The 23347-nt window shown below is 41.6% G+C and overlaps 1 protein-coding gene across 3 annotated transcripts in view; it reads right to left on the reverse strand.

Annotated features, from left to right (window-relative positions):
- Positions 1-23347, reverse strand: part of VWA8 (von Willebrand factor A domain containing 8) — a 366788-nt gene that overhangs the window by 286703 nt on the left and 56738 nt on the right. For all 3 annotated transcript variants that reach the window (XM_023748236.1, XM_023748240.1, XM_006083505.3), the window contains 6 exons: positions 18568-18617; positions 17742-17850; positions 13421-13525; positions 5583-5714; positions 3081-3215; positions 2914-2991 (listed from right to left, as the gene is read on the reverse strand). In XM_023748236.1, coding sequence (XP_023604004.1) covers positions 2914-2991; positions 3081-3215; positions 5583-5714; positions 13421-13525; positions 17742-17850; positions 18568-18617 — 609 coding nt within the window. The remainder of the gene's footprint in view (positions 1-2913; positions 2992-3080; positions 3216-5582; positions 5715-13420; positions 13526-17741; positions 17851-18567; positions 18618-23347) is intronic.

Raw genomic sequence — 23347 nt, forward strand, 5'->3', positions numbered from 1 at the left:
GTCAACTGATTTTTGACAGGGATGCCAAGACCATCCCATGGGAAAAAGACAGTCTTTTCAGCAAATAGTGCTGGAAATACTGGATATCCACATGCAAAAGACTGAAGTTGGACCTTTACTTTACACCATATATAAAAAGTAACTCAAAATGGCTCAGAGATATAAATGTAAGAACTATAACTGTAAAACTATTAGAAAAAAACATGAGGGAAAATTCATAACATTGGAGTTGGCAATAATTTATTGAATATAATACCAAAAACACAGGCAACAAAAAGATAAATTAGATTTTATCAAAATTAAAACCTTTGTGCATCAAAAGATACTATGAAGACAGTGAGAAGACAATCCACAGAATGAGAGAAAATATTTGCAAATCATATATCTGAGAATGAATTTATATCCAGAATACATAAAGAACTCCTACAACTCAGTAACAAAAAAGACAGCCCAGTTAAGACATTGGCAAGAAGCTTAAATAGGCATTTCTACAAGATACACAAATGGCAAATAAGTACATGAAAAGATGCTCAATATCAAAACCACAATGAGTTACCACTTCACACCCTTTAGGATGGCTACTATAAAGTACAAAATAAGTATTGATAAGAATACTAGTATGAAGGAATTGGAACCTGTGAATTGCTGGAGGGAATGTAAAATGGTGCAGCTACTATGGACTCCTCAACAGGTTAAACACAGAATTACAATATGATTCAGGAATACCCAGGGACTCAAACAGATACTTGTACAATTATTGTATAACTAGAGGCCCGGTGCACAAAATTTGTGCACTGGGGGGGGGGGGGGGGACCCCCTCAACCCGGTCTGTGCCCTCTCGCAGTCTGGGACCCCTCAGGGAATGTCCACCTGCTGGCTTAGGCCCGCTCCCCAGGGGAGCGGGACTAAGCTGGCAGTCAGACATCCCTATGGCAGCCCGGAGCCTTCAGGGGATGTCCACTTACCAGCGGGGAGCAGGCCTAAGCTGCAGTTGGACATCCTTAGCGCTGCTGAGGAGGCGGGAGAGGCTCCTGCCACCACTGCTGTGCTGGCAGCCATCAGCCTGGCTTGTGGCTGAGCAGAGCTCCCCCTGTTGAAGCGCACTGACCACCAGGGGGCAGCTCCTGCATTGAGCGTCTGCCCCCTGGTGGTCAGTGTGTGTCATAGTGACCAGTCATTCCCAGTTGTTCTGCTGTTAGGATCAATTTGCATATTACCCTTTTATTATATAGGATAGAGCCGTGGTCGGCAAATTGTGGCTCGCGAGCCACATGCAGCTCTTTGGCCCCTTGAGTGTGGTTCTTCCTAAGCCTTAGGAGTACCCTAATTAAGTTAATAATAATGTACCTACCTATATAGTTTAAGTTTAAAAAATTTGGCTCTCAAAAGAAATTTCAATCGTTGTACTGTTGATATTTGGCTCTGTTGACTAATGAGTTTGCCGACCACCGGGATAGAGGCCTGGTGCATGGGTGGGGGCCGGCTGGTTTGCCCTGAAGGGTGTCCCGGATCAGGGTGGGGGTCCCGCTGGAGTGCTTGGCCAGTCTGGGTGTGGGGCTGAGGGCCGTTTCAGACTGGCCACACCCCCTTCAGGGTGGGGGTCCCGCTGGACTGCCTGGCCAGCCTGGGTGATGGGCTGAGGGCTGTTTTCAGGCTGGCCACAGCCCCTTCAGGGTAGGGGTCCTGCTGGGGTGCCTGGCCAGCCTGGGTGAGTGGCTGATGGCTGTTTGCAGGCTGGCCAAGCCCCCCAGCGGGGACCCTCATCCCATGAGGGTGTGGCCATCCTGGGTGAGGGGCTGATCGCTGTTTGCTGGCTGTCCACAGCCCCCAACCACCCAAGCGCCCAGTGGAGGCTGGCTGGAAGCAGGTATCTGGGATTAATTTATCTTCTATAATTGAAACTTTGTTGCCTTGAGTGGAGCCCACAGCCAGCCAGGGCAGGCGGGAAGCTTGGCTTCCTCCATCGCCGGGGCAACCAAGCCTCCTGTTTGCTCCAGCTCCATGGCTGCCGGCTACCATTTTGGTTGGGTTAATTTGCATATAGTCGCTCTGATTGGCTGGTGGGCATGGCTTGTGAGTGTAGCGAAGGTATGGTCAATTTGCATGTTTCTCTTTTATTAGATAAGATAATTTATAGAATTACTTACAATAGCCAAAATTTATCAGTGTGTGAATGGACAAACAAAAAGGGGCATATACATACAACCAAATATTATTCAGCCATAAAAGTTAATGAAATTCTGATATATGCTATAACATGGCTAAATATTGAAAACTACATGCTAAGTAATATAAGCTAGAGACAAAAGGATAAAAAGTATATGATTCTACTTATATGAGGTACCTAGAATAAGCAAATTAACAGGGATAGAAAATTATACAGAGGTTACCAGAGTCTGGGGGAAGGGATGAATTGAAAGTTATTGTTTAATTGGTATAGAGTTTCTATCTGGGATGATAAAAATTCTAGAAATAGATAGTGGTGACGGTAACACAACATTGTGAATGTATTTAATGCGAATGAATTGTACACGTAAAAATGGTAAATTTTATGTTATGCATATTTTACCACAACAAAGAATAATCTATTTGGTGAGTACCTACTTATATCCCACTGCTGCTAAAATGCACCTTGTTTAGAATTCCAAATTACAATTAAATGTACTGTGTGTTTGTACAAGCACGTACAATGAATCTCCCTTTAAAAAGAGATCCTGGCACGCTGTGCCCACCAGATATCCTAGAACATACCTTCAAATTTTGAAATAATTATACTTGCAATTTGATTGCTATTTCAGTTATTTATCTACATCTAAATTAATAGGTCATAAGTTAAAGTAAAATACCTATCAATTCTACTGATGGTCTACACATATTTGTTTATACTACAAGTGCTAAAAATGGACATTGTACCTGATAGAGCATGATAGGTTCTATGTTGTATCCTAAGGTATCTGCAAAGTTCTTAGCGATGACTGTTTTTCCACAACCCTACAAACAGAAACACAATCATTTAAGAGATAAATCAAAACAACCAAAAGTCAGGAAACAGAAGTTTGCAGTGAGGCTGCCATTCTTACTTTTCCTCCAATTAAACATATGTCCTTAACCATGTGAGACTGCATCATTTCAGCCAGCAGTTGTTTATGGCTTAAAGTCTGTATAAAACGTTCTGATGCAAAAGGTTGACTGAATGGCCTAGTCCCAGCTGGCACCTGTAATAAAAGAGAGGTAAATATAATAAGGATATGGTTTTCTCAAAATATTAGTAAGTAAAAGTGCATAACTGCCATTTAAAGCCCTACTAATTTCTTGCTCAATTCAATTCTATCCAGTGGTTGGCAAACTGCAGCTCGCAAGCCACATGTGGCTCTTTGGCCCCTTGAGTGTGGCTCTTCCTAAGCCTTAGGAGTACCCTAATTAAGTTAATAACAATGTACCTACCTATATAGTTTAAATGTAAAAAATTTGGCTCTCAAAAGAAATTTCAATCTTTGTACTGTTGATATTTGGCTGTGTTGACTAATTAGTTTGCCGACCACTGTTCTATACTTTTTTTGATATTTCAATAGAGCAGCAACTATTTTCTCATTCACAGATCTGATGATCATCAAGCAACCTCCAAATCAATCATCCCTCTAAAATGAAAGTCCCATGCTGGCAGATATTTTCATAAGAATCATGTAATCTTCATCCTATTTATAACTTATAATAACAATGTCACTACTTGAGAATGAAGGTTTTTGTCCAAATTCCAGTTATAAGTACAGAATTTAAAATCAGTCCACTGGGACTCTCCAAAGTCACCAATGACCTGCTGACTTTTGAAATCCATGTCCATAAATCCTTTCCCACTCTTCTTTTAGTTAACCACTCAGAAGCATCTGTTCTTAAAATCTCTCCTCGAATCCCACATACCTACTTCTTCTATTTCCTATCTCCTCCTTATTAGTCTCCTATCAGAAGAAGATCTCCATGCTCTGCTGAGGACTCTGGGCTTGATCATACCATATACACATGAACCCTAAAGAACTGTAAGTTTGGAAGTGACAAGATCAGATTTGCATTTTAAAAAGATCAGCCTGGTGGTAACATAGAAGGCTAATTGGAAGCGACTGGAGGCAATGAGGTTAGAAAACTATCACTAAAAGGAAGGAAATAATGAAACCTTGCTCAGACCTCATGTCTCTGGATTTACTGTTTAGAATGCCTATAATGTCCTTTCATCTTTCTACCCCTGGGCCACTGGAAAACTCTTATGTCATACTTCAAGACTTAGCTCAAGTCCCACCTCCTCTCTGAAACTTACTCTACTCCTTCTGACTCCTTGTATTACTTCCTTCTCTGTATCCCCATAGCCATTCCAATGCAGTCCCTATTTATCTACCTCTATCCTTGACCATTAGCTTGGTGAGGTCATTCTTCTGAAGGATACAGAAAGATATAGTGGAAAATAATCCTGTCTAGAAGTCCCAGCTGTGATATTTCCTAGCTGGTGATCATGGGTGAATTGATTACTCTCTTTATATCAGTTTTCTAATCTGTAAAAGGGAGATAATAAAATTAACTCCAGGGTTACTGGGAGATTTAATGGCATAATATATACAAAGAGACAAATGCAGTGACTAGTACACAGTAGCACTAGTAAAGCCTAATACAGAGCCTAGGTCATAGTAGACAATAATCAATGTTCAGTTTGATGAATGAGTAAAACAGTAACATGAATAAGTATTAATGATATCACATTAAAACACAACAAAAAGTCTATAATTAAAGTTTGGTCTGTCACAACATAAGAAGGCAAGCCTTTTCTTTCCTCTATTTATTTACAATTTATTTAAGTCAGCATTTTTTCCAAGTTGGGTTTCCTTGAGATAGTTTCCATCGCCTCTTAAGGTTCTTAGGGAGCTCAAAGAAAGGGTTAGAAAGGATGGTAGAGCAAGCAAATGGAGCTCTATGACCAAATATCATTCCCCTCCTCTGAAAACTATTCACTAGAACAGCTCTTCTTTCAATTGTCCCATGTAGTTAACAAAGATTTTATTTAAAAAGTATTCCCTAGCTGCTAAAATTTGTTTGAAAAGACTGACTGTTTCTTACTAAGGACTCCGACTACAAAATGCTTTCATTAATCAACACTTAACTTCATTTTCTCAGAAGTCAACTTTTGCTTTTGATAAAAGGCTATCCATATGTTTCTCCTGAACTTTTCCAGTTTAAAACATACATGACATAGATAAATATAGATACAGATATGTAGATGCTATAGAGCCAAAGAATAATAAGGGGATCATACACCCAATGTAGGTCATAAAAATAGGCAGAACCAGGCACATCTTAGAAAGTATAAACTCTGGCCCTGGACAGTGTAGCTCAGGTGGTTGGAGCATCATCTCATATACCTAAAGGTGGCAGGTTTGATTCTGGTCAAGGCATATACCCAAGTTGCATGTTGTTCAATCCCCAGGCTTGGTGCTTAAGAGAGGCAACCAACTGATGTTTCTCACATTGATGTTTCTCTCTCTCTCTCCTTTCCTCCCTCTTAAATCATATTTTTTAAAGTATAAACTCTGACTCATTACCTTAATGGTCACCTCTTTTCCTGCAATCCGGACAGTAACAGCAGCTTGGGAGATGTGATTTTCAGTCATCCTCTCCACTCTCACAATCTCTTCAGGAAGCAAAGAGCTTCTTGAATCTTGGAGTTCAAAGCGCTGTAAAATTACAAGAAAATCATGGACTTTTCATTTTAGTATAATTGTTGGATATCTTAAAGATTCTGTTTTATTAGAACTGAACCTCACTCTACATTATAAAGGTAGAGGTAAAAAAATTAATGAGAATTTATTTCCTACTTTCATGAATACCATTCTACTTACGCCAATTACTAGAAGTGATATGAAAATAGTCCCCAAATTTTACTAAGGACAGGAAATGGAATTATTGAATTTCTGACTGGTAGAAGTTTGCAGCCTACATTTCTTGATAATAAAAATGTCCATTTTCCTAGAAAGGGATGATGAAACTCATGAAAACATGTAAAGTAAAATAAGGCCTGTATCAGTTGATTTCTTAAATAAACTGACCTGAAATTCATGAAACCAGAACTTCCTAGACATAATTCTGCAGTTTGTGTGTGTGGTTAGCTTAACTGATTACAATGAATTATAACAACCAATCTTCCACAGTATCTGGCACAGTGCCTTCTACAGTGTAGGTTCTCAATATTTATCAAACTGGATTTAAAAGGCCAACACCGCTGACTCTTTCTCCATGTGGGCCAATTAGCAATGCTCTAACACTTGGTGATACCCCCTAGTTATGTAAAAAAGGCACAGAGAAAACACAAATAAGAATATGAAAAACGAGAATACTAATTTAAAATTAATTAAATACTATGGCCTACTAATAGCAGCATGTTCAATATGAAAAGCTTAATTCATTTTAGTATTAAACAGGCAGAAATAATTGCTCCCCCAATCCAACCATAACATTATCACTACAGTGAAAGATTGAACCTCAATGAAAGAATAGATCACCATTTATTCAACAGAATGACACAACCCAAGAAAATAGATTTTTTAAAAGAAAATTATCTTCAACCTCAACATTCTAAACATAGCAGACTAGTTCAAATCTTCCTTTGGTATAATAAGTATTTAAGACAATCAATCACTCCTTTCCCCAAACCTAAGAAAAGTTATCTGTTAGTGCTACTACACAGAGTAAGTTTTACACTTTATACATTATATATATGCAAATTCCCATAGTATCACATAATTTGGTAGGAACTGCTTCTATGTCATAGGCATATGACAATTATTGACACTTCAAGTTCTTGCAAAAAATTACACTGTATTTTGAAGGAGATTTAATAGGATAGGAATAAATTCATGAGAGTTTAGAACCTAGAGCCATTACATTCTAAGAAAACAAACATATGTACTTAAAGGTATGTTTTTACCCCACCTATAATACTGTCAGTCTAAGTCAGCGGTTCTCAACCTGTGGGTCGTGACCCCTTTGGGGGTTGAACGACCCTTTCACAGGGGTTGCCTAAGACCATCGGAAAACACATATATAATTACATATTGTTTTTGTGATTAATTACTATGCTTTAATTATGTTCAATTTGTAACAATGAAATTGGGGGTCACCACAACATGAGGAACTGTATTAAAGGGTCGCAGCATTAGGAAGGTTGAGAACCACTGGTCTAAGTTAATATAGGATTGATGTCAGAGCACTTATATTCCAGAAATGAAAATAATGCCTTGAACCATTTGCTAAACTGGTTACATTATTATAAATAATTCAAGCTAAAATATTTCAGTAGAATAATAATAGTAGGCTAGAATAAACTAAGATAGTAAAAGAACTCAAGTTGAAAGGTGAATTATCATTGCCAGCATAGGAAATTTAGAAGACTGTTGATCAAAAAGGCAATTGAGGAGTAAAATCCTATGTAATAAAAGCCTAATATGCTGTATCCAGTGTCCGGTCAGCCGTTCAACCAAAGCGTAATCTATATATATAAAAGCCTAATATGCAAAGTGTCTCCTCAGGAGTTCAACCAAGCGGGAGTGCAATCACTTGCTATGATGTGCGCTGACCACCAGTGGGCAGCGCAGAACGAAGGTAGGCCCAGGTCGGTAGCCAGGGAAGGAAGGCCCCTGCTGGCAGCTGGCAGCCGCTAGGGACCCTACCCATGCACGAATTTCATGCACTGGGCCTCTAGTATGCTAATAATAAGCTAAGGCCACTCAACAGCTCGCTATGATGTGCACTGACCACCAGAGGGCAGATGCTCCGACTGGTAGGTTAGCTTGCTGCTGGGGGTCTGACTGATGGGGACTGAGCGAGACAGGCCGAACACGCCCTGGAGCCCTCCCACGGTCCCTTCCTGGCTGGCCAACCTCCCATGTCCCTCCCAGGCCCCGATTGTGCACTGGTAGGGTCCTTCGGCCTGGCCTGCACCCTCTCGCAATCCGGGACCCCTCAGGGGATGTCGGAGAGCCAGTTTCGGCCTGATCCCGCAGGCCAGGCCAAGGGACCCCACTGGTGTACAAATTCGTGCACTGGGCCTGTAGTAGATATATAATTATTATAGGCTACATCTTAGCAAGATGTAGAAAACCAAGTTTATTTACTTCATCATTTTATATTAATGACTATTTCCTGTGAAACCTTGAATTTCAATTAAACAAATAGTACCAATGTGTTTTTGTTACACTTTCTTTGAGATTACATTATTTTAACTGTGAAGTATCTACACTAATAAAAAGAGAAACATGCAAATTTGTGGTCACTCCCACTACGTTCCCCCAGTCAATTGAGATGAGTATGCCAATTACCCCAACAAAGATGGCGGTTTATTTGGAATACATAGGCCTCCCAGCAGCCTGGGCTCCGGAGAACACCATCAGCACCCAAGTCACTCCGAGGTGGCCCCCATGTGCGCCCTGAGCAGCATAGGAAGGGCCTGAGCCAGGGGGCTCCTGGGCAGGGGGCAGAGAAGGCCATCGGAGCTGCGGGGGGGCCCCTGCCCAAGCTTAAAGCCTCGGCCAGAGGCATTATGCCTGGGCGGGGGGTGGAGTCGGTGATGGGGGAAGATGGGGGCCCTCTGCCCAGGCCTGACACCTGGGCCAGAGGCGTCAGGCCTGGGCGTGGGGCAGAGCCGGCGATCAGAGGGGTCTGGGGCTCCCCTGCCCAGGCTTGACGCCTAGTTCAGAGGCGTCAGGCCTGGGCGAGGGGCCGATCCAGCGATCGGAGGGTGATGGGGGTCGACGCCTCTAGCTGAGGCGTCTGGCCTGGGCGGGGGGCCGAGCTGGAGATCGGTGTGAACTACAGAGGAAACACCTTTTCTGACTGCTCATTAGCTAAGCTCCCTGTATGCCCCTGGTAATATTCTTAGTAACTTGGGTAATAAGAATCCAAAAGGTGATCTAGGGTTTTTCACCACACTCCTGGCAAAAAAAAAAAAAAAGGAAGGTCCGCTGCTAGAGAGCTAAGAAATGTCATATCCTGCTCTAGCCAGTTTGGCTCAGTGGATAATGCCTCGGCCTGCCGACCGCAGGGTCTGGGTTCAATTCTGACCAAGGGCATGTACCTAGGTTGCAGGCTCCTCCCTGGCCGGGCCCAGGTCAGGGCTCATGCAGGAGGCAACCAATCATAGTGTTTCTCTCACTTTGATGTTTCTCTCTGTCTTTCCCTTTCTCTTCCACATTCTCTAAAAATCAATGGAAACATATCCTCAGGTGAGGATAAAAAAAATAATAAAGAAATATCATATTCTATGAAAGATACATCTTGAAAATGCCTAAAGAAAGTTGTCATTTTTTCATGGTGAAGGGACTGGAGTCCGTGTTGATGAAAAAACCTTGGTGGCTGCAGTGACTGGCAGTGGCTGCAGCAGCGGGGTGATGGGGCTGGTGCCTTCCCCTGATCAGCCCGGTTGCCTCCCACAAAGGGAGGCCAGACTGCGGCTTAGGCCTGCACCCCAAGGGGAGCAGGGAGCAGGCCTAAGCCATCAGTAGGACATCCCCTGAGGGCTCCCAGTATGTGAGAGGGGGCAGGCTGGGCTGAGGAACCCCCCCCCCCCAAGTGCACGAATTTTGTGCACCGGGCCCCTAGTAATTAAGTAAAAGGAAATGTAAATCACAAGGATGTTGGTCTGCAAGGCCTCCATATTCACCCTCACAATTCCCAATCCTGACCCACCAAGCTATTTATTTTCTTCATACCCTTTTCTAAGCTTTTGAGCACTAACAGAGAAAATCACCATACCATATTGTCTGGCTACTGAATAAATATGATGTAGCCTCCAGTCTCTGCTGGGCTCTTCCCATAGCCCTTTAGCAACTGATATAAACCATTACTTTTCTCCTTAGGAGTCTATCTGAACTCATTCTTCCCTGTCTCAGCAGGTAATCTAGTTGCTTCTGCCATCCACATCAGAGCCTTTAGGCACATACACCTTCACACTTCACAAGAATATTAACCCCATTAGAGCAATATCAAAATGTATGTATTTGGTTCACTCTAAATCTCCAGAACCTAGAATCAGACACAAAGAACATAGCCAATGGTCAGGAAAGATTTGTTAAATGAATAAACAAATTAAATTATTTTTCCTTCATCCTCAAAATCATCTACATTTTCATCAATGCTTAATTCTTTCCTACTGTCTCAGTAAAAAGGACTTCTCCTTTCATTATGAGTTGATGGAAAATCAGTAGAAGTCTACTTTCTCCATCTCAGGTTATGATCATTCCAGTTGCTAGGTACAAAATATGTTTTCCACTATTCCAAATCAGGGTACAATGATGCTCTGGAAATGTCCTTTCCTGCCTCCCCCAGACCATATTTCTATAAGTATTTTCCATGCTCTCCACAGATTTTGTCCCTTTTTCCTATGAAGTCATTTGTCTCCCCATTCCAAGAAACAAACAGAAAGCCATTTCTTAATTCTACATCATCCTTGAGTGACCCACCACCTATTTGTTTCTGCTCACCATCAAACTTGTTTTACAAGTAAGTAAATAATCACTGTTTCAGCTTCCTCATCTCTGAGCTACTATTTGGCCCACTAATTTATGACTTACAATCCCACCACTCTATTTGCACTGCTCCTGGTAAGTCAACCAATAATATCCTATTTACCAAATTAAATAAATTACTTTTCTTATTTTACTGTTTCCTCCTTCTCAGTCTCTCTTGCAGGTCCTTCTTCACTACCTGAGCAGTACATGTTAGGTTACTTTAAGAGTGGATCTTTTATATTTTTTACCTATGTTCACTTTGTAAATAATCTTATCCAGTTTGACTCCCACTTTTCTCTCTCCTAGAAATGCAGACTACTCTCTTAAACTCCTGATTTGTATATGCAACTGCCCCTTGACATTTCCACTTGCATTTTACATTCAATAAACACAAGACTCAGGTCTTGATCTTCCTCCCATGTTCTCTATCTCCAACTTCATCATTCCAGGTGCTCAGTCCAAAAAGCTTGAAATTATCCTTAACTCTTTGTCTCAACCCTACTTCCAATTCTTCAGCATATCACATTCTATCTTCAAAATATGACCCAAAAGCAACCACTTCTTACCAAGCTCAAAGCTGGTCAAAGCCACACTCTCTTAACTAGATTACCACAACAACCTACCAACTGTTTTTTCCCTAATTTCACCCTTATTCTCCACAGTCTACTCACTTTTTAGTAACTTGAGTGAGCATAGGAAGCTCAGTTTAAGAGCTTCCTATGCTCAAAATCTTATGACACTAGTGCCTGGTGCATGGATTCATGGACAATGAAAGGAAATTAATTAGAAGAAATATTTTAATATCACTATCTTCCCTTTTTCTATAATAGAAGTGTCAACCAAATTCAACCTGAAGTCATTTTCAAGGTCTACCATTTCTTACTTCTTTTCAGTCAGGTCAAGTTTATAAGTTTTCTAAATCTCCATTTTCTGGCTAATGAAAAGAAAATAGGATTCCACTGAGTCTCCTATCTACCTACTCTAGGACTTCTGTGAGGATCAAATGAGATGGGGCATGGGAAAACGCTTCACAGACATTTGGTTAAAGTGTAAAATGTGTCCACCTGGCTATAAAGCAAGTCGTGTTCCTGGGCTGAATAAACTCCAAGGAGGCTAGTTGCTAGGGAGAGGAAGCTGGGTGTTGCTATGTGACGTCATTACCCGGCGCCCACAGCCGTTTCTGGGCTGGGCTGTGGGCCGCATTTTGCGCCATGGGGTCTCAGTAGCATCAGCTGTGATTTGGTAAGGTGTCACTCCGGGGTGGTGGCAGAGCCTGTGTCCCACTTGGGGGAAGCCAAGAGTTGCTTTGTGGACGCCAGGTCCGCAGTGCCATTTATTATTAAACTAGAGGCCCAGTGAATGAAATTCATGCATTGGGGGGGGGGGGGTTCTCTTAGCCCGACCTGTGCCCTCTTGCAGTCTGGGACCCCTCTTGTCACTCTGAGGTGGTAGAGGGGCCTGTGTCCCACTTGGGGGAAGCCAAGGGTGGCTTTGCCGGCACCAGGTCCACGGTGCCATTTCTCTGTAAATGGCCAGTGTGCGTCAAGGCAGCTCCTGGGGTGAGCGTCTGGCCCCTGGTGATCAGTGCGCATCATAGCGACCAGTCGGATGGTCGGACACTTAGCATATTAGCCTTTTATATATATAGATTCTATCTCATTCAAACTGAAGGCAATAACCTATAAAGCCCCACATGATCTAACATCCTTTACCTAGTGACCTCATGTCCTCCTCACCTCTTCTTCCCTCACCCTGCCCCCCTCACACTGTCCTTTGCTATTCATAAGATACCCTAGGAGTGCTCCTGTCTCAGGGCTTTTACACTGATTATTCCTTCTCCTTCAAAAGCTTTCCTCCCAAAAATGGAACTCCCATTTGACCCAGTAATCCCACTTATAGGAATATATCCCAAGAAATAAGAAACACCAATCAGAAAGGATATATGCACCCCTAAGTTCATAGCAGCACAATTTACAATAGCTAAGATTTGGAAACAGCCTAAGTGCCCATCGTCAGATGAGTGGATTAAAAAACTGTGGTACATCTAAGTACACAACAGAATACTACGCTGCTATAAAAATGAAGGAACTTTTACCATTTGCAACAACATGGATGGAACTGGAGAGCATTATGCTAAGTGAAATAAGCCAGTCGGAGAAAGATAAATATCACATGATCTCACTCATATGTGGGATATAATGATCAACATAATTTGATGAACAAGAATAGATCCAGAGATAAATGGCAGGGGAGGGGGCGGTTAGAGAGCAACCAAAGGACTTGTATGCATGCATATTAGCATAACCAATGGACACAGACACTGGGGCAGTGGGGCTTGCCCGGGGTGGGAATGGCTGGGGCAGTGGGGTCAAGCAGGAAAAAAGGAGATATATGTAAAACTTTAGACAAAAAGAGAGAGAGTGAGAGAGAGAGAGAGAGAGAAACAAAAACTAAAAAAATGAGTTCATACCAATTTCTCCAATTCCAGTATAATATCTGAGGGTTCTTTCATCCTCCCTTTCTGTTTATAAATTCCTGCTCCAACAGTGAAAAATGCAGATCTTATTCTCCTCAATATATTCACTTATTTGTTCAATTGATTTACATATTTACTCAGTATAACCAATCTCCCAACCACACCAGCCACCTAAATGCTTGCTGCCCCCATCTTTGGCATGCCAATACCTCTATGCCTACAAAGTAAGAAAAGGGAAAGGAAGAGAGAGAAAAGTAGGAAAGGAGAAAGGAAGAGATGGGAAGAGGGTAGAAAAGAGAAGGGAAGGGAAGGGAAGGGGGAGTGGGTGGGGTAGGCGAAGGGTAAGGAAAAGAGAAAGGGGAAGGGAAAAGGAAAGGGAAAGGGAAAGGGAGAAGATACTTACTTTTAAAACATCTTCCACAGCCATCTTCCCTTCCTGTCCTAGTAAAATAGTGTACGGGTAAAGCCAGTGGATTGCATGTTTGATTGACATCATAGGAAAGGAATTCTATTTAGGAGCAAAAACATGTATGAGTGAGGAACATCTAAAATAAATCTGAAAAATTATCTGAAATGTACATATGATATTAAAATTACCTTATAAACAATAACCAATATGGTACTCATATTTCCCAAAAGTCTACATAAGCAAATATTCAGTATTTCCTCTTTTCTTCCTGTTCCACTCCCTTTCCTTTGGTAAGCTCTCCCATACCCATCTTTCAGCTACCATCTATGTGTTGATGACTTCCTTGTTTATATCCCTAGTCCTGACCTTTCTTGAACTCTAGACTTGAACTCTCAATTGCACACTAGACGTGGCTATATGAATATCCCATTGTCCCCCATTCAGCATGTCTGAAACTACATGTCTGAACACATCTACCTACCCTACTTGTCCCAAACTCCCTTCTCCTCTATCTTTATTCCTAATCTTAATTAATCTCATCCACATTCACCTAGCTTCAAAGTTATAAATTGCTTTCTCAATTCAGTTCACCTTACTTTTAAAAGTCTATTAACAGAGACAATTAGAGAAAACTTAGTATAGACCCTCTATTAGATGATATAGAATTATTGTTAATATGATAATGGTGTTTGGTTATGTAAGAGAATGTCCTAATTCTGAGAAGTTGCATACTGAAGTATTAAAAATGTTAACTGTTGTGGCCCTAACCGGTTTGGCTCAGTGGATAGAGCATTGGCCTGTGGACTGAAGGGTCCCGGGTTCGATTCCAGTCAAGGGCATGTACCTCGGTTGCAGGCACATCCCCAGTAGGGGGTGTGCAGGAGGCAGCTGATCGATGTTTCTAACTCTCTATCCCTCTCCCTTCCTCTCTGTAAAAAATCAATAAAATATATTTAAAAAGAAAAAAGAAAAAAGAAAACTCACAAAAAACAAACAAAAAAAAGGGCCTAGCTGGGTCTATAAAAGTGACCAAGTTGGGACGCTTTAAAAAAAAAAAAAAAAAAAAAAAAAAAGGATGTTAACTGTTGTGTACTTTCAAATGGTCCAGAAAAAAAAAAAAAAAATCAGAGAGCAAGCAAATGTGGCAATATGTTAACAATTGATGATTTTATTTGAAGGAATTAGAGATGTTCATTTTAATATTTTTTAACCCTTTTTAGATTTAAGAATTGTCCAAGTAAAAAGTTCTGAGCAAAAACAAAAAGAATGAAAAGTAAAAGACATAATAAAAAGGATAAGAAAAACTGTTCTAGATGTATAGAACAATGTGAGCAATACCTGGGAAACCTAACTCACCAACTCTCAGGAAATACAAAATAAACTGCAACATAAGTTTTAAAAATGTCTTATCTAGGTGATATCTCATTGTGACTTTAATTCTCTCTGATTAGTGACATTGAGCATCTTTTCATATCTATTGGCCATCTGTATGTCCTCTTTTGGAGCAGTGTCTATTCAGGTCTATTGCCCTTTTTTTAAAAAAATATATTTTTATTGTTTTTTTACAGAGAGGAAGGGAGAGGGATAGAGAGTTAGAAACATCGATGAGAGAGAAACATCGATCAGCTGCCTCCTGCACATCCCCCACTGGGGATGTGCCCGCAACCGAGGTACATGCCCTTGACCGGAATCAAACCCGGGACCCTTGAGTCCGCAGTCCGACGCTCTATCCACTGAGCCAAACCAGTCAGGGCTACTGCCCATTTTTTAATTGGATTGTTTGTCTTCCTGGTATTGAGTTGTATGAGTTTTTTATATATTTTGGAAATTAACCCCTTATCAGATGTATCATTGTCAAATATGTTCTTCCATTCAGTGGGCTCCCTTTTCATTTTGTTGGTTTCTTTTGCTGTGCAGAAGCTTTTTAGTTTGATGTAATCCCATTTCTTTATTTTTTCCTTTGTTTCCCTTGCCCTAGGATGCAAATTAAAACCACAATGAGCTATCACTTCGCACCTGTCAGAATGGCTACCATCAATAAATCAACAAACAAGTGCTGGCAAGGATGTGGTGAAAAGGGACGCATGCACTATTGGTGGGAATGCAAACTAGTGCAGCCATTGTGGAAAATAGTATGGCGTTTCCTCAAAAAAATTAAAAATGGAAGTGCCTTTTGACCTAGTGATACCACTTCTGAGAATATATCCTAAGAATCCCAAAACACCAATTCAAAAGAATATCCGCACCCCCATGTTCATAGCAGCATTATTTACAACTAGAGGCCTGGTGCACGAAAATTCCTGCTCTCGGGGGGTTGGGGGGGGGAGGGTACCTCAGCCCGGCCTGCGCCCTCTTGAGGTCTGAGACCCCTCAGGGAATGTCCACCTGCTGGCTTAGGCCCCCTCCCCAGGGGATCGGGCCTAAGCTGCCAGTCAGACATCCCTTTGGCAGCTTAGGAGCCCTCAGGGGATGTCCAACTGATGGCTTAGGCCTGCTCCCCATAGGGAGCCACAGTCAGATATCTTGAGCACTGCCGAGGAGGCAGGAGAGACTCCTGCCACTGCTGCTGCGCTCGCAACTGTCAGCTTGGCTTGTGGCTGAGTGGAACTCCCCCTGTGGGAGAGCACTGACCACCAGGTGGCAGCTCCTGCGTTGAGCATCTGACCCCTGGTGGTCAGTGCACGTCATAGCGACCAGTCGTTCCCAGTCGTTCTGCTGTTAGGGTCAACTTGCATATTACCCTTTTATTATATAGGATAGCCAAATCTGCAAACAGGCCAAGTGCTCATCAGTAGATAAGTGGATCTGGAAATAGGCCAAGTGCCCATCAATAAATGGGGGGATAAAAAAAGTGGTGGTACATTTACACAATGGAATACTACTCAGCCGTAAATATAAAGAAATCTTTCCTTTTGTGACAGCATGGATGGACCTGGAGATTATTATGCTAATTGGAATAAGCCAGTCAGAGAAAGGCAAATACCATATGATCTCACTTATATGTGGTATCTAATAAACAAAATAAACTGACCAACAAAAACAGTAGCATGGATATGAGGAACAGACTGACAGCTGTTAGAGGGAAGGGAGGAGGGAGACTGGATAAAAGTAGATGAAGAGATTAGCCAAAGAACATATATGTATAACTGATAGACATAGACAACAGTAAGGTGATGACCAGAAGGAAGGGGGGGTGAAAGCTGGGTGGAGATGGGCAAAGTGGAAAAAAAATGGGGTCATCTGTAATAGTGTCAAGAATTAAAATAAACTTTTAAAAAAGATAAAAATAAATCAAATTAAAATGTCTCATCTAGGTGGTGTTCCCACTACCTCGAATTAGGCTCCTTGGCAGAGTCTCTCACTATTTTAACAGTCTATATGCTCCCTGTGCATCCAGGCTCTCCCCATCCCTCCTCCTGCAAACAGAGGTATCTTCCTCCAACCTGTAAATGTACTTTTGCTCACCCCTGTATATCTGATTGCTACACACCTGACCTACTTAATAATGTTTGATGGGCCACTTCTTCCACATAATAAAATCCAGACAACTTTACTCACCATGTAAAGCACTTCACTCTAAGGTTCTAATCCCTCTCTTCACTACACAGGCTTGCTCTAGTGACACAACTTATTCTCCAAACATACCAGGCCCTTTTATGATTCAACACCCTTGTAAGTGCTGTCCCCTCTACCTGGAGGGCCTTTCCACACTCCAGATAGTACTGTCATGACTTTTGTGATACTGTGGTGGACAATGTCAGTGCTCCACCAAATTCCCCCAGGTCTGTCCTTATCTTTTCTGTGCATCCAGCTTTCCCTTCAAGCAGCCAGTTGTTATAGGTCTCCCTCCGTCTTTTGAAGATGTCCCTTGAGCTCCTAGAGCCAGCTTTGCTCAAGGCTGAGAGATTAGCTAGTGCCTGGGAACTTGTGTACTCTGGGACAGCCATTTACCAATGACGGATAGTGCTAGAATGTGAAAGCCCCAGCTCCCTCACAACAGGTAGAGGCAAGTCTGAGTCACAACATACACTAGAGCATACCTCTGTGTGATCAGGCTAAAGTCTTTCTCTCTGTGGAATTTTCACTTGAGTTGCATCTCTACCTTCCCCCCTTTAAGACTGTAAGCTCTTTAAGGGCTCAGAACATACCATTGGTCTCTGTCTAGTCTGCTGCACTGCACAATAAATTAATCTCAGTTCTGACAATATTTAAAAAGAATATGTCAAGCAGACTGAAGTGATGAATATCCAAGGATGAACTTTTAAATTCTTTGCCACATTTGGGTACACCAGTCATTAATTTATTCTATACATACCAGGATTTGAACTGCAGCTGGTAAACTATCTAAAGGAAAATCTGGAAGTCCTAGAGTAGAAGATTCTTGGGAACAGAGTGTGGTAGCAAAGGACAAAAGCTGAGAAACTCTAGGGGAAAAAGATAAATGGTATTAAAAAATTATTCTAATAGTTTTCATATATAATGTGCACAAATATGTTAAATTTAAGAAAATGATATCTACTATTAAATTATTAAGGAACAAGAGCTCCACATTAAAATATTCCATTTAAAACTCAGAAGATGATTAGATAACAGATCTGTTTCTGACATCCATCAAAATATGTTGTTTTTCATAACCTGGCAGCCTCACATCACAATCTCAATCTAAACCTATCTCAAGCCACCAGCAGCTTTTTATAGCCTCAAAAATGAGACATACTCTCATATCCCATGCTTTTAAAAATATTCTTGGAATTCCTTAATTCCATTATCTATCTGGCAAAGCCTACTCATTCTTTAGGACCCATCTCAAATACCAATGCCTTATGAAGTCCATAGAAACTCTCAACTACAATTTGAAAGTATTACCTTATTATACTGTGTTAAACTATGTTAAATATTCGAATTATCTTTAGCCTCTTCTAGATGATGAGTTTCTTACCATCAAATATCATGTCTTTACCATGATTTTTATCTTATCATCTTCTTTGTTATTTTTATCATAAGCACTTACCACAACTACTAAAAAATTCTTCAAAGAATTGTTGTCAAATGAATGAAGGAATCAATCAATGGGCAATACAAATTCAATGTTAAGTGTCCAGATATTTACATAAAAATATATAAATGTATAGCTGACTTACTTTTCAGCAGAAACATTGGATCCAACAGAATATAACAGTTGAAGTTGGTCCTAAAATACATAGAAACATCAAAACAATTAATAAGGAATATAATAGATTAAATACAAATGTTTTCTAAACAATCCAACCTTTGAATTAATCAGACACTAAGTAATTAAGAGCAAAAAATAATTTACTGATACATTTCATTTTCTAAAAAAAGTAACCTTCTTAAAAAATCAGAGCTCTAGTCCACATTGCTCAGTGGTTAGAGCGTCAGTCTGCAGACCAAAGGGCCACAGGTTTGATTCCAGGTCAAGGGCATGTACCAGGGTTGCAGGTTAGTTCCCTGCCCAGTCAGGGTGTATGTGGGAGGCAACCAATTGATGTGTCTCTCTCATATCCATGCTTCTCTCTCTCTCCCCCGACCACTCTCTAAAAAAAATAAAATAAAATAAAATAAAGGAGGAGTGTTAAGATGGCAGCTGGCAGGACAGCAGTGAGGGAGAGAGTGTGAGTGAGGGAGCGAAAAGGTAGTGTATGGACGTGTGGTGTGTGTGTGAGTGAGGGACAGTTAGATCCTGCAGGGGCGGGCAGATTGAGCTCTCCTAGATGGGGAGCCCCTGATACCACTGCAAGCACTCCAGGGGAGGCTGGCTCTGGAACAGAAACCACGCAATCTTGAAGGGGAGAGCTGCCGTGACTAGAAGCCCAGCCTCACCACCACCCAGACTGGCCAAAGACACCATCCGGGACCCTGTACCACTCTGGCCAAAGACCTGCTACCTCAACTATAGACACACAGCCTCCAGGACCCCAGCCTCCCTGGCCACAGCCTCCTGTGAGCCCCAGAGTATGCTCCTTCCCACTAAGGCCGCCACTTCAGCCACAGGATCCGTACAACTCGGCACCTGGACCCCTTAATGAGACTCAGAGTACCCACCCCTACTAACAAGTACACTGCAGGGTCTGCCCTCTGGCTTGGTCAGAGTATTTGGGCAGGCTCCACCTCCTGGCACAGACAGAACTGTCACCTGGCACACGCCCTACCCCCAGCCCAAGTCAGAGCTGCTGGTGCTACCTGGTATGCCCAACCACAGGTCACAGAACCACACTGCATGTGCGCTGCCAGAGGGACCTAGGGCACCATCTTACCTTGGGTGCCAAGGCCACACAGTGAATTGCATGCCAGAGGGCTCTGGGCCCTCACAGGGAGTCGCACACCAGAGGAACTGTGCATGCACCCCTACCGACCTGAAGAATCTGAAGTGGACAACTGAGAAACCAGAACTGGGGAAGAAACAGGGGTGTGTGAGGGGGGACTCAGAGCAGAAACAATAAAGGGGTGAAACAAAAGGCAGACCCAGCCTCTGGTCTAGTGAGTCCCAGATCACTGAACCGCTAGGGGCTTCAACACCTCAGACCCCAAGTAGGAAGCCCAGGGCCAGAAAGAGAGAGCAAAAATGGGGAGCCAAAGAAACAACCCTCAAAGGAAAGAAAAGGAGGAATTGCCAGCACAGGAACTAAATGAAACGGAGGCGTGCAATATGTCAGAAAAAGAATTCTGAGTAAGGATCATGCAGTTCCTAAACCGGCTGGATGAGAAAATCAAAAATTAATGTAAGAATCAACAGGAAATTAAGAATGAAATAGCCACAATAAAAAAACACAATGGAAGGTTTCACCACTACATTAGAAGAAGTGGAGTTAGAAGACAGGGCAGAAAACACACCCAATCTGAACAGCAATTGGAGAAAAAAATTAGAAAGCAGGAGGAGAGCTTAAGGGAGCTTTTGGACAACATGAAACCAAGTAACATACATATAATAGGGGTGCCAAAAGGACAAGAGGAGGAGCAAGGTTTAGAAAAACAATATGAAGAAATAACAAAAAACTTCCCTGATTTGGGGAAGAAAAAAGTCACATAAGTGTAGAGAGTCCCACATTAGATGAAACCAAAAAGACCCACACCAAGATACGTCGTAATTACAATGGCAAATGTTAATGACAAAGAGAATCTTAAAGGCTTCAAGAGAGAGACAGAGAGTAACCTACAAAAAATCTCCCATTAAATTATCAAATGATTTCTCAACAGAAATCAGGCCAGAAGGGAATGGAATGAAGTATACAAAGTTATGCAAAGCAAGGGACTGAATCCAAGAATAATCTATAGAGCAAGCTATCGTTTAAAATTGAAGGGGAAATCAGGAGCTTCGCAGACAAAAAAAAAGGCTAAGGCTTCATATCACTATGAAGCCAGCAATGCAAGAAATGCTAAAGGGACTGTTGTAAAAAGAAGAAATAGAAAGAGAAGAAGTAACACAGGCATAAAGAATAAAAATGGCTACAAACAACTACCTATCAATAATAACCTTAAACATAATGGATTAAATGCTCCAATCAAAACACATCAGGTGGCTTAATGGATAAGAAAACATGACTCACATACATGCTGTCTATAAGAGACCCTACTAAAACCACGGGAATCACACAGACTGAAAGTGAAGGGATGGAAAAATATTTTTTCAGGCAAATGGAAATGAAAAAAAAGCTAGGGTAGCAATACTTTTATCTGACAAAATGACTTCACGGTGAAGGTCATAACAACAGATAAGGAAGGCCACTTCATAATACTAAAAGGATTAATAAAACAAGAGAATATAACTCTGGTAAACATATATGCACCCAATGCAGGAGCACCCAAATACATAAAAAAAACTTCTGGAAGATATCAAAGGAGAGATCGACAGCAATACAATCATAGCAGGGGACTTTAATACCCCATTGACATCACTGGATAAATCCTCTAGACAAAAAATCAGCAAAGAAACAGCTATCCTAAATGACTCACTAGATCAGATGGACTTAATTACCACAAAGCTATAGAATATACATTCTTCTCAAGTGCACATGGGACATTTCAAAGATAGACCACATATTGGGACACTGGCAAAGTCTCTTCAAATTCAAGAAGATTCAAAATCTTATCAAGCATCTTCTCAGATCACAATGGCATATTATTAAAAATAAACTAAAATAAAAACAATAAAAAAAATTCAAACACTTGGAGGTTAAATAGCATGTTATTAAACAATGATTGAGTTACCAAAGAGATCAAAGAAAAAATAAAAAACATCCTGGAAACAAATGACAATGAAATCGCAGCATTCCAAAAATCTACGGGACATAATGAAAGCAGTCCTGAGAGGGAAGTTCAGAGCAATACAGGCATACATCAAAAAAACAAGAAAAACTGGTAATAAATTATCTAACTCTACAACTTAAAGAATTAGAAAGAGAGCAAGAAGAAAAGCCCACATTGAGCAGAAGGAAGGAGTTAATAAAGATCAGAGAAGAAATAAATAAAATAGAGACCAAAAAAAGAAAAAACCAATATAAAAGATCAATGAAACCAAGAGCTGGTTCTTTAAAAGGATAAACAAGATTGATGAACCTCTAACCAGGCTCATCAAGAAGCAAAGAGGGAGGACCCAAATAAACAAAATCAGAAATGAAAGAGGCAAAATAACAATAGACCCCACAGAAATAAAAAAGATTGTGAAAAAATACTATGAACAACTCTATTGCAACAAACTAAACAACCTAGAGCAGTGGTCTGCAAACTGCGGCTAGCAAGCCACATGCGGCTCTTTGGCCCCTTGAGTGTGGCTCTTCCACAAAATACCAAGTGCGGGCACGCACGTACAGTGCGATTGAAACTTCGTGGCCCATGCGCAGAAGTCGGTATTTTGTGGAAGAGCCACACTCAAGGGGTCAAAGAGCCGCATGTGGCTCGCGAGCCGCAGTTTGCTGACCACTGACCTAGAGGAAATGGACAAAGTCCTAGAAAAATACGACCTTCCAAAACTCAATCAAGAAGAATCATAAAATCTCAGCAGGATGATAACTAAGGAGGAAATTGAAGCAGTCATCAAAAAACCTTCAGCAAACTAAAGCCCAGGGCCAGATGGCTTCACAGGGCAGTTTTACCAAATATTCAAAGAACTAAAACCTACCCTTCTCAGACTATTCCAAAAAATTCAAGAGGAAGGAACACTTTCAATCTCTTTCTATGAAGCCAGCATTACCCTAATTCCAAAACCAGATAATGACACTACAAAGAAAGAGAATTACAGGCCAATATTCCTGATGAACATAAATGCTAAAATCCTTAACAAAATTCTAGCAAATCAGATCCAGCATTACATTAGAAAGATCATACACCATGACCAAGTGGAATTTATTCTGGGGATGCAAGGCTGGTACAATATCCGCAAATCAATAAACTGATACATCACATAAACAAATTGAGAGACAAAAATCACATAATCAGAGAGAAACCAAGATGGCGGCATAGGTAAACACCGGAGTTTGCTGCCTCGAACAACCACTTCAAAAATACAACTAAAAGACGGAACGGACATCACCCAGAACCACAGGAAGGCTGGCTGAGGAGAGACTCTTCAACTAGAAGGAAAAACAACAGCATTACGAGGCTTAGAGGAGGCGCAGTGTGGAAAATTTAAAGGTACGGTGGTGCGGTGGTGAGGTGGTGCGCGCGCAAAGCGGGCTGGTGGCTGAGGGCGCGGTTGTCGTTTTCAATCAGGAGTGAGTCTCAGACTCTGGGCTACAGATCCGGGCGAGTCTCTGGGGACCCTGACTCAAGCGGGAGAAGCGGGACTGTCTGGCTACGGTCCCTCCGAGGTTTGCAGCGGTTACGGGGACGGAGAGGCAGAGCCCCTAGAGACGGACTGAGAGCACCCATAGCTGCTCCCTCCCCCCGCCCTGTTGAGCCCGCCCC

This window comes from Myotis lucifugus, unplaced genomic scaffold (assembly GCF_000147115.1).
Source record: "Myotis lucifugus unplaced genomic scaffold, Myoluc2.0 scaffold_7, whole genome shotgun sequence".
NCBI lineage: Eukaryota > Metazoa > Chordata > Mammalia > Chiroptera > Vespertilionidae > Myotis > Myotis lucifugus.